At 41.4% G+C, this 15,943-nt stretch overlaps 1 protein-coding gene across 1 annotated transcript in view; it reads left to right on the top strand.

Moving 5' to 3' along the window:
• Positions 1 to 62: 62 nt before the first annotated feature.
• Positions 63 to 15,943, top strand: part of LOC109401895 (glycosaminoglycan xylosylkinase homolog) — a 31,480-nt gene continuing 15,599 nt past the window's right edge. The window contains exon 1 of the mRNA XM_019674505.3: positions 63 to 617. Within this exon, the coding sequence (XP_019530050.3) occupies positions 231 to 617 (387 nt within the window). The 5' untranslated portion in view covers positions 63 to 230. The remainder of the gene's footprint in view (positions 618 to 15,943) is intronic.

Here is a 15,943-nt window from a genome sequence, read left to right as displayed (position 1 = left end):
CGTCCCCAAAATTAGTTAAAAAAAAACGCAAATTTCCCTCCGTGCTCTTTGTTTTTTTTTGTACTCTCATCCGTCACAACAAAAAATCGAAAAGTTTCGTTCGCGCGCCGGGCCCGGAAGATTTCCAATCCGCGCGTCGGTACCGTTCGTTCGGTCCTGGTTCCCGACCACGGAAGATAAATGAGTGAGTGTCCGTCATCTTTCCGTCGGTGCCGGAGCTGTCGTCTGCGATGACGAAACGTCGCCGCCAGCTGTATGTGGTAGTGGTCTTTTTGCTGTTTCTGCTGCTGGCGATCATCTTCGTGGCGAACTTTTTCTTCATCAACTGGTTGAGCGGCGCCGCGGTGGATGACCGGCGGCCATTGCCGGCACCGCCGCCGGATGTGGCACACCGGAAGAACGATGCCATAGACGATGAACAACAGCATCAGCCACATGAGGGATTGAAGGCTAGTCGGGCGGATGGCATCCTGGGAGCGGTGCAGTTCCGGGTGGGGAAACTGAAAGCCGTGTTCCGGAATCGAAATCCGCGCTATTATCCGGTGAAGCGAGGACTGCTGCGGTCGTTTTCCGCCAAGAGCTACAACATATCAACCGTTTGGAAGACGGCCGGTACGGTAAGTGGAATAAGTTTTTTTTTATGACCAAGTACAACACAGCTACAGTAGACGTTCGGTAAGTGCAACATGTTTACGTTTCAGTTACCGAATGAAATTCGCTAACTGCAACGACTGACAGCCGTCAAACAGTTGTCAATTGCTGTTGGACGCAGCCAGAATGCACTCAAAAACATCGCAACGCAGCTGTAGTGCATCCGAAAAACATCGCAACTCTGTTGACGTTTTGTTTTTGACATAGCGGTGCGATAACTGCAAAATTGTTGCACTTAGCGGACTTGCAGTTAAAAAGCATTGCAGTTAAACCGTTTGCACCGAGCGAACGTCTACTGTACACTATAGACACTATAGATTCCATAGACTCGCGGAGACATTGTTGAGCAATACGATTTTAGTGTGTTTTGCCGTGAATTTAGAGTGTACCGAGCGAATATGACGTCACAAAAACCACTGTCGTTATTGAAATCGTGACGTCATGCTCGTTTGGCTACACGAACTGGCAGTTCGTTTGGATACACTGAAAAAACTGCAAATATTGTATGCATGTGTCGCACACATAGATTTTTGCAATTTGTTAAAAATATAATTAATATGTGTATTGACACATAGATAACCCTTTTTCATGTGTGGACACACATAGTTTATATAAGGTCCATAGATTTTATGTGCGATCCAGCGTGGTAAACGATTATGTGTGAACAAATAAAATTTATAAATCAAATCCATGGATTTTTGCCAATAAAAATGTGTGGAATTTTTGCAGTGTACAGTAGACGTTCGCTCGGTGCAAACGCTTTAACTGCAATGCTTTTTAACTGCAAGTCCGGTAATTGCAATAATTTTGCAGTTATCGCACCACTATCTGTCAAAAACAAAACGTCAACTGTGTTGCGATGTTTTTCGAATGCACTTTATCTGCAATGCGATGTTTTTGAATGCAGTTTGGCTGCGTCCAACATGAATTGATAGCCGTTTGACGCCTGTCAGTCGTTGCAGTTAGCGAATTCCATTCGGTAACTGAAACGTCAACATGTTGCAGTTATCGAACGTCTACTGTACAGTTGTATTCGCCTTCGCGAGTCAATGGAATCTACACTGAAAAACAAGAGAACCCAAATTTGAGTACAGTAGACGTTCGCTCGGTGCAAACGGTTTAACTGCAATGCTTTTTAACTGCAAGTCCGCTAAGTGCAACAATTTTGCAGTTATCGCACCGCTATCTGTCAAAAACAAAACGTCAACCGAGTTGCGATGTTTTTCGGATGCACTGCAGCTGCATTGCGTTGTTTTTTAGTGCATTCTGGCTGCGTCCTACAGCATTTGACAACTGTTTGACGGCTGTCAGTCGTTGCAGTTAGCGAATTTCATTCGGTAACTGAAACGTAAACATGTTGCACTTATCGAACGTCTACTGTAATTTTCAAAGAAAATATTCACAAATCCCATACAACCTTTCGATATTATTTTTAGCTCATCCAAGTACAGTAGACGTTCGATAAGTGCAACATGTTTACGTTTCAGTTACCGAATGAAATTCGCTAACTGCAACGACTGACAGCCGTCAAACAGTTGTCAAATGCTGTTGGACGCAGCCAGAATTCACTCAAAAACATCGCAATGCAGCTGCAGTGCATCCGAAAAACATCGCAACTCGGTTGACGTTTTGTTTTTGACAGATAGCGGTGCGATAACTGCAAAATTGTTGCACTTAGCGGACTTGCAGTTAAAAAGCATTGCAGTTAAACCGTTTGCACCGAGCGAACGTCTACTGTAGTAATTCTAAATAAAAAAAAACAAGTTAAGAAAATGTAGACTATTTCAACTGTCAGTGTAATTTATTTTTAACTACAAATTTTGAAAGAGGGAAAAGCCTCTTTGAGTGATTTCCTCATCTACGAAATCTTTCTCAAAAAGGCACAAATTATCTTTTCAAAAAATCGTTATACATAATATAAACTTAAAACTAAAGGCTCCTCCGGAAAAGTATCCATAGTCGAGCCGTGATCTTGATGCGGATTTGTCATGGGATGAACCAAGGTACAGTAGACGTTCGATAAGTGCAACATGTTTACTTTTCAGTTACCGAATGAAATTCGATAACTGCAACGACTGACAGCCGTCAAACAGTTGTCAATTGTTGTTGGACGCAGCCAGAATGCATTCAAAAACATCGCATTGCAGATAAAGTGCATCCGAAAAACATCGCAACTCTGTTGACGTTCTGTTTTTGACAGACAGCGGTGCGATAACTGCAAAATTGTTGCACTTAGCGGACTTGCAGTTAAAAAGCATTGCAGTTAAACCATTTGCACCGAGCGAACGTCTACTGTAATATTTCTACGACGAAGAAATTTTGAACATCAAGGACAGGAATCGACCTAACGGACGCAATTCTTGAAAACTGGAAAAAATAAATTTTAAAGAGTATCAAACAGCATAACCAATTTCTATAAAATATCTGTGAAGAATTTTCATCATGACGTAAGAATTACAACCTATAATATCTCTAACAGATACTGGCTATTTCAATGAGATGTAACAATGTTTCACTCGTTTTATTTTATTTTTTAATTTTCAACACAAAACTTGTAGAGGCATTCATTATATTTTAGCCTTTTTAGTTTTTCAGCCGAAGTTATAATGTTAACATAGCAAATGAAAAAAAATGTTATCATTGTTTTAGTTGATTAATTAATGTATGTATTTTAACAAAAACAAATGCTTTGGGAATTACAATAAAAAATTAGATAAAAGCACAGTTTTTGAATGGTATTAAAAACTCATCTAAAAATTTATAAAGCGATATTTTTTGTCGTATTTTCAATGTAAAGTCAACCACAGTGTTAGAAATGTAGACTATTTCAACAAAAATACTACAGTAGACGTTCGCTCGGTGCAAACGGTTTAACTGCAATGCTTTTTAACTGAAAGTCCGCTAAGTGCAACAATTTTGCAGTTATCGCACCGCTATCTGTCAAAAACAAAACGTCAACAGAGTTGCGATGTTTTTCAGATGCACTACAGCTGCATTGCGATGTTTTTGAGTGCATTCTGGCTGCGTCCAACAGCAATTGACAACTGTTTGACGGCTGTCAGTCGTTGCAATTAGCGAATTTCATTCGGTAACTGAAACGTAAACATGTTGCACTTATCGAACGTCTACTGTATTTGGATTAACAAATATTAATGTCGAAAAGTTTTCGTGAGTTTTCAGTTTGTATTAATTGATTTGTATGAAATTTGTGAATATTTTCTTTGAAAAATTACTATTAAAACAGCACCAGAAATCAAAGTGCCTTATCAGACCCGATTGTTTAGTCACTTTTGGTCTATTCTGGACATGATAAAGCATTGAAATTTTGATAGCACGACTATTCAAAAAATATTCAATAGTGAAAATAGTGAAAAAATTCAAAAAAATTGGTTTATTGGAGCAATTTTCAATTTTATAGAGTTGGTGTCTTCGGCAAGATAGTGTATTCCAGTAGTACCTACAAACTTGTAGAACATATCACGTTGAAATTTTACGATATAATCATGGAAAAGTTCAAAAAACTGATTTTGAGGTTGTTGTTTAAACTTTCATATTTTCTCCAAAAATATGAAGTCCAAACTACAGTAGACGTTCGCTCGGTGCAAACGGTTTATCTGCAATGCTTTTTAACTGCAAGTCCGCTAAGTGCAACAATTTTGCAGTTATCGCACCGCTATATGTCAAATACAAAACGTCAACAGAGTTGCGATGTTTTTCGGATGCACTACTGCTGCACTGCGATGTTTTTGAGTGCATTCTGGCTGCGTCCAACAGCAATTGACAACTGTTTGACGGCTGTCAGTCGTTGCAGTTAGCGAATTTCATTCGGTAACTGAAACATAAACATGTTGCACTTATCGAACGTCTACTGTATTATTGGAGTTGCAACGCAGCTCAATGATCATCAAAGTAATCATTGAAAGTTTGTTAGTCAGTAAGTGTCATTAGAAATAAAGATTATTCCATGTTCAACCACAAATCAAGATAGACGTGTTTTTTACTACTCCGGTACGGTTCACTTCGCTCGTATAAGCCAATAGGTTGTGGGCCCAACCACACGAATCGGGACCGGTGAAGTTTTGAAGATTTTTTCAACCGTCGGACAATTTTTTGGAGAAAATGGAAAAGTCGTTTGCAAAACTCAACGGGACCAACTACGACAACTGGAGTTTTCGTATGAAGCTACTCTTGTTGAAGGAAGGAAGTTGGACGGCCCTGAACGATCCCAAACCCGAACCCGTAACTGCTGCCTGGAAATCGAAGGACGAGCAAGCGCTGGCGACAATTGGACTGGCCGTGGATGACAACCAGTTGGTCCACATCAGGAAGGCTCAATCCGCTGCCGAAGCTTGGGAGACTCTGGAAAAGTTTCACGTCAAGAGGACACTCAGCACGAAGGTTTCAGTTATGCGGAAAATTTGTCGACTGCGTCTGGAGAAGAACGGAAACATGGAGGAACACATTTCAAGCCTGACAGAACTTTTTGAGAAGCTGAACGATCTGCAACCTGAAAAAATTCTCGACGATCAGTGGCTGGTATCAATCCTCTTCAGCAGCATACCGGACGAATATGAGACCCTGGTTACCGCTCTGGAAGCAAGGCCGGAAGAAGATCTCACACTGAACCTGGTGAAAGGGAAGCTGATCGATGAATGGCAAAAGCGAGAGCAACGTTTCAAGACTGAAGATACCTCCGAAACCGCTTTGCAAGTCGGGAGAAAGAGTGCTGCTGACCGGTGCTACTTTTGCAAGAAACCGGGTCACCAGAAGATCGATTGCGAGAAGTTCAAGGCTTGGAAGGCTGAGAAAAATAAACAACCGAAGATCACCAAGAAACAGAAAGCGAACACCGTGGTGCAGGATGACGACACAGAGGAGAACTGGGCGTTTTGGACCGGAAATATGATGAAGCATGAGGACAAGTGGATTCTGGATTCTGGAGCAACGTGCCATATCTCAAACCGTCGCGAGTTCTTCGACACCCTGGATGAAACGGTTCTGGAAGCTGTTTGGGTTGCTAATGGGATGAAGGCTGAATCCAAAGGTCGTGGATCTGGAAAGATTGTAGTGTTGGATGGTGCAGGCAACCGCCGAGTGATAATGCTGGAAGCAGTGCTGTATGTACCTGACATGAAGTCGAACCTTATATCCGTCAAGCGACTGGTGAAGAAGGGATTCAGTGTGACGTTCGATGAAACCGGAGCGAAAATTGTCAGAGACGGAACGATCGGTGCAGTTGCTGAGTTTGAACGAGGTTTGTTTGTAATGAAGCAATGCAACGAGTCTGCGTCATTGGTGACTTCGGCTAGCGAGTGTATCCATGTCTGGCATCGGCGGCTAGGCCATCGAGATTGCGATGCAGTTTTGAAGCTCAAAGATTTGGCCCTTGGAGTGTCTGTGAAGGCGTGTAGCTGCAAGGAAATTTGTGAAGCGTGCATTCAAGGTAAAATGAACAGAAGCCCTTTTCCGAAGACATCTGAAAGTCAAACGACAGCAGTAATGGATCTGGTCCATACAGATATTTGCGGACCGATGCGGACTACAGTAGACGTTCGATAAGTGCAACATGTTTACGTTTCAGTTACCGAATGAAATTCGCTAACTGCAACGACTGACAGCCGTCAAACAGTTGTCAAATGCTGTTGGACGCAGCCAGAATGCACTCAAAAACATCGCAATGCAGCTGCAGTGCATCCGAAAAACATCGCAACTCGGTTGACGTTTTGTTTTTGACAGATAGCGGTGCGATAACTGCAAAATTGTTGCACTTAGCGGACTTGCAGTTAAAAAGCATTGCAGTTAAACCGTTTGCACCGAGCGAACGTCTACTGTAGTACCATTGGGGGACGAAAATATTTTCTGACATTCATCGATGACTACAGCAGATACACGGTAGTCTACATCCTGCGGAACAAATCAGAAGCCCTGGAGAAACTGGAGGAATACGTAGAGATGGCGAAAACACAGTTCGGCAAGAAACCGAAGGTAATTCGTTCCGATAATGGAGGTGAGTACACTGGCAAACGTGTGAGATTATTTCTGAAGCGGAACGGGATTCTTGGTCAGTTTACTGCTCCATACACCCCTCAACAAAATGGAGTTGCGGAAAGAAAAAATAGGCACTTGGTGGAAATGGCCCGATGTATGCTGATAGATGCCAAGATGGACCATCGTTTCTGGGGAGAAGCCATCGTAACAGCAAATTACCTGCAGAATCGTCTACCTTCTCGCTCGATCTCTGGTACACCATATGAGAGATGGTTTGGCAAGAAACCGAATTTGGGACACATTCAACGATTTGGAGTGGATGCGTACTGCCATGTTCCGAACGAGAAACGAGGAAAGCTGGACAGCAAAGCAATCAAGCTCAAGTTTGTTGGATACAGTGAAGTCTCCAAGGTGTACCGGCTAGTGGATCCAAGAAGCGGAAAAATCACGGTGAGTCGCGATGTCAAGTTCCTGGACAGTTGCCTACCAACGGATGGTGTGGACTTGGAAGAGCTCGTGATTCCTTCACAAAGCGTGCGTGTTGAGGACGTTCTACAGGATGATGAAGTTACTGATCCAAATGTTGGAGAATCCGATGATGATGACGAGTGGGGCGATCCTGAAAATAACAAACCGGATGACGTAGCAAAAGATGCGCCTGTAACCCGACGATCTGAAAGAATAAATCAAGGAAAACCACCGGAAAGGTACGTGTGCATAGCTGGTCCATTGATTCAGGAGGAGCCGAAGACATTCAAGGAGGCAATACAGTAGACGTTCGATAAGTGCAACATGTTTACGTTTCAGTTACCGAATAAAATTCGCTAACTGCAACGACTGACAGCCGTCAAATAGTTGTCAATTGCTGTTGGACGCAGCCAGAATGCACTTAAAAACATCGCAATGCAGCTGTAGTGCATCCGAAAAACATCGCAACTCTGTTGACGTTTTGCATATGACAGATAGCGGTGCGATAACTGCAAAATTGTTGCACTTAGCGGACTTTCAGTTAAAAAGCATTGCAGTTAAACCGTTTGCACCGAGCGAACGTCTACTGTATCCTGTCCGGAAAGTATCCAGTGGAGAAAGGCAATGGAGGATGAACTCAATTCGATGGACTGCAATGAAACATGGGACCTGGTTGACCTGCCCAGAGGAAGGCGTGCTATCGGCTGCAAATGGGTGTTCAAGGTAAAGCACGACAAGAACGGCGAGGTAATCCGGCACAAGGCAAGGTTAGTAGCTCAAGGTTTTAGCCAGCGATATGGAGCCGACTATGACGAAGTGTTTGCTCCCGTAGTCCGCCAAACAACCTTCCGTACCCTGATGTCTGTAGCGGCCAAGAAACGAATGGTGGTCAAGCAGTACGATGTGAAGACGGCGTTTCTATACGGCAACCTTGAGGAGGAGATATTTATGAGGCAGCCGCCTGGATATGCTGTAGCAGGTATGGAGAACAAGGTTTGCCGACTGAAGAAAAGCATATATGGTTTGAAGCAGGCTGCACGTTCGTGGAACCAACGACTGCATGAAGTGTTAGAGGAAGCTGGATTTCGTAGATGTGAGTCGGATCCGTGCTTATACAAGAAAGAAGTTAATGGAAAATGGTGTTACATACTGGTCTACGTCGATGATCTAGTTGTAGCAAGCGAAGATGAGCAAATTATCAAACCCCTGGAACTGGCATTGAGGAAGAATTTTGAAATCAGCAGTCTCGGAGACATCCAGTGGTACCTGGGAATTGAAGTGGAGCGAGATGAAGCAGGAGACTTCTACCTTTGTCAAAGAAAGTATATCAGTGAAGTTGTGAAATCCGCCGGGCTAGATGATGCGAAATCGTCCAACATTCCGTTAGATCCCGGTTATGGTAAGAATGATGACAAGCAGATCCCTCTCCCAGACAACAAGCAGTACCAGAAGCTAGTAGGACAACTTTTGTACATCGCAGTGAATACTCGACCTGATATTGCTGCAGCAATCGCCATCATGAGCCGAAAGACTGCTCCCACTCAGCAAGATTGGACGGAGTTGAAGCGTATGGTCCGGTATCTTAAGGGAACGATTAACGTGAAGCTCAGACTGAGCAAAATGGACGATCATTCAGGACTGATAGGATACGCGGATGCAGACTGGGCGGAAAATCGCGAGGACCGAAAATCAAATAGTGGATTCATCTTCAAGTTCAACGGAGGAACACTATCTTGGGCATGCCGTAAGCAGACATGTGTATCACTATCGACAGCTGAAGCGGAATTTGTGTCACTTTCGGAAGCCTCACAAGAAGCAATCTGGCTGCAACGGTTACTGAAAGACTTAGGAGAAGATCAACCAACCATTACAATAAATGAGGATAATCAAAGCAGCCTCAAAATGCTGGATTCCGATAAGTTCAGCAATCGAACCAAACACATAGCAACAAGATTCCACTTTGCCAAGGATTTTAAGCAGACTGGGACAGTCAATTACGTTTATTGCCCCACTGAACTGATGCTTGCTGATTTGATGACCAAACCACTCTCCAGAGTTCGCGTTGAGACCCTACGTAAGAAATGCGGATTAGAATAGCAGCGTTGAGGAGGAGTATTGGAGTTGCAACGCAGCTCAATGATCATCAAAGTAATCATTGAAAGTTTGTTAGTCAGTAAGTGTCATTAGAAATAAAGATTATTCCATGTTCAACCACAATTCAAGATAGACGTGTTTTTTACTACTCCGGTACGGTTCACTTCGCTCGTATAAGCCAATATGTATATGGTGTCTTCAACAAAGATACAGTAGACGTTCGCTCGGTGCAAACGGTTTAACTGCAATGCTTTTTAACTGAAAGTCCGCTAAGTGCAACAATTTTGCAGTTATCGCACCGCTATCTGTCATATGCAAAACGTCAACAGAGTTGCGATGTTTTTCGGATGCATTACAGCTGCATTGCGATGTTTTTAAGTGCATTCTGGCTGCGTCCAACAGCAATTGACAACTATTTGACGGCTGTCAGTCGTTGCAGTTAGCGAATTTTATTCGGTAACTGAAACGTAAACATGTTGCACTTATCGAACGTCTACTGTACTTGAAATTACTTGTTCTACAACTTTGCTGAAGACATCTACCCTCTAAAAAAAATATTTTGAAAAAAATTTTTTTTTGCTCGGGTTCACCCTACATTTTTACCATACAGTGAATATGCATAAACATAGAGACGATATTTCTGAACACATCTTCCAAAGACACCTATATGCTAAAATGTCATCTAACGACTCTTAGAGGTTTTGATCGTCTTTTTACCCTTCTTACACCCATAAGAAGGGTATAAATACCGCTTGGAAAACCGACTTTCGATCCGAGGCCCGCAGGGCCGAGTCACATATACCAATCAACTCAGCTCGACGAATTGAGCAAATGTCTGTATGTGCGTGTGTGTGTATGTGTGTGTGTGTGTGTATGTATGTTACAAAAAATGTCACTCACGGTTCTCAGCCGTCTGTTGACCGATTTGAGTTCTCTTGGAAGCAAATGAAAGCTACTACTTCCTAGTAGAACGCTATTGAATTTTATTTTGATTGGACGTTCGGTTACCGAGATATCTTTCAAAGAGTGCTAGGGAGTAGTACACCTTAATTATTTTAGATATTTTTGACAAAGTGTATCACCATAAATTTCTCAGCCGTCTATCAACCGATTCGGGTTCTTGAGGCCCGAAACGAAAGCTGCTGCATCCTAGAAGAACGCTTTTGAATTTCATTCCGATTGGACATTTTGTAACCGAGATATCTTTCGGGGAGTACTTTGGAGTAATAACAACTTAACTTTTTAAGAGGTCTTTGACAAAATGCTTCATAATAAATGAATCAGCCGTGTGTCAATCGATTTGAGTTCTCTCAGCATCAAATGAAAGCTACAGCATCCAAGTAGTATGCTATTAAATTTCATGCCGTTTGGACATTTTGTTTCCGAGATATCTTTTCACGAGTACTAAGGAGTAATGAAATTTACGCTTTTGAGAGATTTTTGATAAAATGTATCATAATAAATTTCTCAGATTCTCAAGATTCTAGGAGATTATGGCTGGCATTTCTGGTAGTTGAGCCCATTGTCGATGATTCTATTATGGAAAGCAATCAGCTTGATGCCATGATCTACAATATTTTCTAGAATGACCAAATATCACAATCATACATACGAATAATACAACAATAGTTTTAATAAGTGTAAGAAGGGTTCTGTTCACCATAGGTGGATTAATTCAGGTTTTTCAGAATGATCCCACTGTGCGATGTTGTCAAAAATAAACAAAGATGCTTCTACCCAAAGGGGGTCCTTGACCCCAATAAGCCAATTTTGGGTAAATGTCGGTTTACTCAAAATTGAGTTGAATGAGGGGGGGTCTTGGGTTGAATTTACCTACTCTTGAGTATATTTTTTAGCTGGAGGTAAAGGCAATCTACCTAGCGTGAGTTTAATCGATTTACTCAAATTTTGGCTTATAGTCTATTTTACGAAACGACAACAGTGTTTATATTGATATTAACACTCACGGGCTTGGGCGCAACCTCCTGTCAAATTTTCATTCATGAAATGAGCGTTCAGCTGATCCGAAACGTCTCGTAAAATGGCTCATTGGGCCGAACTATGGAATTGCGTCAAAAGAACTCAATTTTGGGTAGTTTGGCGGCAGGGTTCCTGATTTCCACTATTTATCTTCTTCCACACTCGAATACAGTCAGCAGCGAACGGTTGTCGCTTTAGTTTGTGTGTTTGCTTGTCAGCGACGACAGAAAACATCGGCGAACGGTGGGAAGCCATACATGGAATTTAAACATTCGTCCACATTCGCATCGCAAGCGATGGAGAGGTGATGCGATTCGTGAGTGATATTGCGCGTACGAATACAGTAGACGTTCGATAAGTGCAACATGTTTACGTTTCATGCGAGGTATGCACGTCAAACAGAATCGCTCAAGTAATTTTCGTTCAGTGCATTATTTTTCCGTGACCGGAATGGTCAAGAAATTTAACACAGCAAGCCCCATTTGATTTGACGTTTCGTTTCAGCTCCGTACCAGGATCCGGAATAAAGCAACGCTTTATTATTTCTTGAGCGATTCCTTGTCTGAATTTTCCACGCATCGAGATAGGCCAAGAAATTTCTTGCGATCAGCGTACTACCCATCAGTTACCGAACGAAATTCGCTAACTGCAACGACTGACAGCCGTCAAACAGTTGTCAATTGCTGTTGGACGCAGCCAGAATGCACTAAAAAACATCGCTATGCAGCTGAAGAGCATTCGAAAAACATCGCAACATAGTTGACGTTTCGTATTTGACAGATAACAGTGCGATAACTGCAAAATTGTTGCACTTAGCGGACTTGCAGTTAAAAAGCATTGCAGTTAAACCGTTTGCACCGAGCGAACGTCTACTGTATTTGAAGTTTTCAAAAAATGTTCATTATTTTCTTTGCTAATCTAGCATTTCAACAACAATGCACTAAAAACGTATGCATTACAGTAGACGTTCGATAACTGCAACATGTTTACGTTTCAGTTACCGAATGGAATTCGCTAACTGCAACGACTGACAGGCGTCAAACGGCTGTCAATTCATGTTGGACGCAGCCAAACTGCATTCAAAAACATCGCATTGCTGATAAAGTGCATTCGAAAAACATCGCAACACAGTTGACGTTTAGTTTTTGACAGATAGCGGTGCGATAACTGCAAAGTTGTTGCAGTTACCGTACTTGCAGTTAAAAAGCATTGCAGTTAAAAAGCATTGCGTTTGCACCGAGCGAACGTCTACTGTACATCCGAAAACATCGCTTCAGTTAAAGTTTCGTTTTTGACAGATAGCGTTGTGTCGTCAGTAGCAGTAGGCGTGCAGAATTTGAATTTGAATGTGTAACTCACAGCGACGCCTAAACCCATCACAGTAGGCGTAGTATTGATTGATGCACCAAGCGAAAAGAAGAAGAAGTTTTGACATCCAAGCGGTGTGCCGGCGATGAGATCCTCGTTGCTGACTGGTCGATGGATGTTAACGGCACACCGCTTGGATGTCAAAACTTCTTCTTCTTATTGCTTGGTGCATCAATCAATTCGAGAGTTCCAAGGTACGCTGCAGCCACCTGGAAAAAGTTTACTGTATTCGTGAAGGACCGATTTTTTAGCATGGGGAAGCATAGGAAGTCGGTTTTCAAATGCTTCTGAAAAAATCAAAACAATATTTAATTAAAAGCGAGTTGGTGTACGTGATGAGAAATTCAATTAGCAAACTTTTTAGCATATAATTTTGATTAAAAAGTTTTTTCCCAGCTTAGGTACAGTAGACGTTCGCTCGGTGCAAACGGTTTAACTGCAATGCTTTTTAACTGCAAGTTCACTAAGTGCAACAATTTTGCAGTTATCGCACCGCTATCTGTCAAAAACAAAACGTCAACAGAGTTGCGATGTTTTTCGGATGCACTACAGCTGCATTGCGATGTTTTTGAGTGCATTCTGGCTGCGTCCAACAGCAATTGACAACTGTTTGACGGCTGTCAGTCGTTGCAATTAGCGAATTTCATTCGGTAACTGAAACGTAAACATGTTGCACTTATCGAACGTCTGCTGTACAGTGCAAGTTTTGTTTTTGTTATTTTTTTGTTATTTTTTTTAACACCATATGAACACATTACAGTAGACGTTCGCTAGGTGCAAACGGTTTAACTGCAATGTTTTTTAACTGCAAGTCCGCTAAGTGCAACAATTTTGCAGTAATCGCACCGCTACAGTAGACGTTCGATAAGTGCAACATGTTTACGTCTCAGTTACCGAATGAAATTCGCTAACTGCAACGACTGACAGCCGTCAAACAGTCGTCAATTGTTGTTGGACGCAGCCAGAATGCATTAAGAAACATCGCAATGCAGCTGAAGTGCATCTGAAAAACATCGCAACTCTGTTGACGTTTTGTTTTTGACAGATAGCGGTGCGATAACTGCAAAATTGTTGCACTTAGCGGACTTGCAGTTAAAAAGCATTGCAGTTAAACCGTTTGCACCGAGCGAACGTCTACTGTATCTGTCAAAAACAAAACGTCAACAGAGTGGCGATGTTTTTCGGATGCACTACAGCTGCATTGCGATGTTTTGGAGTGCATTCTGGCTGCGTCCAACATCAATTGACAACTGTTTGACGGCTGTCAGTCGTTGCAGTTAGCGAATTTCATTCGGTAACTGAGACGTAAACATGTTGCACTTATCGAACGTCTACTGTAATTGTAAAAATTACACACATATACAAGTACACAGTGTCTAGACGCCATGTCAGTGGTTGGTGAAGTGGCAACAACAAAAATTAAAAAAAATCACCCTCAAAATCTACCCACCACCATCCAAAATCAGATAAACCCCCAACAAACAACACGAATGAACCATAACACGTAAAAAATAACAAAAACAAAACTTGCAGACAAACCACAAAATTTATACAGTAGACGTTCGATAAGTGCAACATGTTTACGTTTCAGTTACCGAATGAAATTCGCTAACTGCAACGACTGACAGCCGTCAAACAGTTGTCAAATGCTGTTGGACGCAGCCAGAATGCACTCAAAAACATCGCAATGCAGCTGCAGTGCATCCGAAAAACATCGCAACTCGGTTGACGTTTTGTTTTTGACAGATAGCGGTGCGATAACTGCAAAATTGTTGCACTTAGCGGACTTGCAGTTAAAAAGCATTGCAGTTAAACCGTTTGCACCGAGCGAACGTCTACTGTACCGACAGCCCACACTGAGCCAACTTTCCCGATCCGAGTTATATGTCAGTCTGATATTATTGCACTATTAGTATATCATATGAATTTAATCTAAGGCCGAAAATAAGTAGTTAGAGTTATGTGCAACGCATGTAGTATGGCTCTCAGGCCTCTATGTTATTGTTATATGCAATACATTTTGTTTCTACTCTCTGTGAAACGAAATTGATTTCATGTGCTTATACAATATTATTCACTGTGGGCTGGTCATCCACTTTTATGTGCATCGCATATAATGTGGATTTGCCCTTCACATATTTATTACGGTGACAGTAGTGATTCCGTTTAAGGTCGAATTTCAAATTTCAGCGCTAACTTTGCAATTAGGCGTAAATGCTTGAAGAAAAAAAATATCACGTCACTTTTGATGCTTCAAAATGCATGCATGCAAATAAGCGCCGAATGAGAAGAAAAACTTTCTTATTTGACGTGGTAAGATTTTTCGATCAAGAATTTACACCTAATTACGAAGCTAGTGCCATTTAAGTTGAAAACACTAAACCATTTTATATAAAATTTATTGAACATTTAGATCTTAGCTTTTAACATTGATTATATATCGTTTTCTTCAAGATAAAAATCATATCTTTTTCTAAAATAGTATCGGTTATCTACAGAATGAATAGTTATAGGAGGTCCATCGAAATCTATAGAGTTAAGAATCTGTTTTAACCTACTGCAGTGCATAGCTTCATGTGCCATAAGGTGATCATTGAATGGGCCACATTGCCACAATTGACCTACAATATACATGTTTTCCGCGATCGTTATTATTTCTAGTATTTCATATAATTCTGTTATATGGTCTCTTGTTCTCGTCAAAAATAAACCTGTCTTATAAAGAGTTCCTTTGAAACGACAATTATAGGACACTAAAATTTCACGTTCAGAGTCGAATGGAATAGGATATAGCAGGTTCAAGTAATATGATCTACAGGATAGCTTGGTTGCTATAAAATCACCTTCAACGGAAGGTTTCAAAAAGCTTGAAGTCATAACGTCATAAGCAAACTGTAATGAAGACTTTAAACATAATGTGTAGCAAATATTTCGTCTTGATGACGTGACGTTAGCATATTGCTTGTGCTCTTTGTGTTTTGCTTCAAACCGAAAACAAGACATATTCAGGACTGGACCACATTCTTCAATTACAGACGGATAATGAAGCAGCAAGTGTTGCTTAGGTTTGAGTTTTTCATCAAACAATTCTGTATATAATTGTTGGTGCTTCGTAATAGTTTGCCTGAACTGTTCAATATCTACCTCACCGAATGAAGGAAGAAGTGCGAAATCAACCAGTTTTACTAGTGTTTTACAAAATTCCCAAACAGGATCATCTTTAGGAAAAAAAGGTCCCAGTATAAAGGATATGAAGAAACAAAACGACTTCATCTCACTAGCAGTTGTACGAATAGTTATAGATTTGGATTTCTTCGTCTTAAGATATGTTTCTTCTAAATCTGGCATTCTGGATAAAGTTTCATCCCTAGCAGTTAGACTGATTAATCTTCTC

Source organism: Aedes albopictus, chromosome 1, assembly GCF_035046485.1.
Source record: "Aedes albopictus strain Foshan chromosome 1, AalbF5, whole genome shotgun sequence".
NCBI classification, from domain to species: domain Eukaryota; kingdom Metazoa; phylum Arthropoda; class Insecta; order Diptera; family Culicidae; genus Aedes; species Aedes albopictus.
Note: the sequence above shows the minus strand (reverse complement) of the source record. Positions and strands in the feature narration are given on the sequence as shown.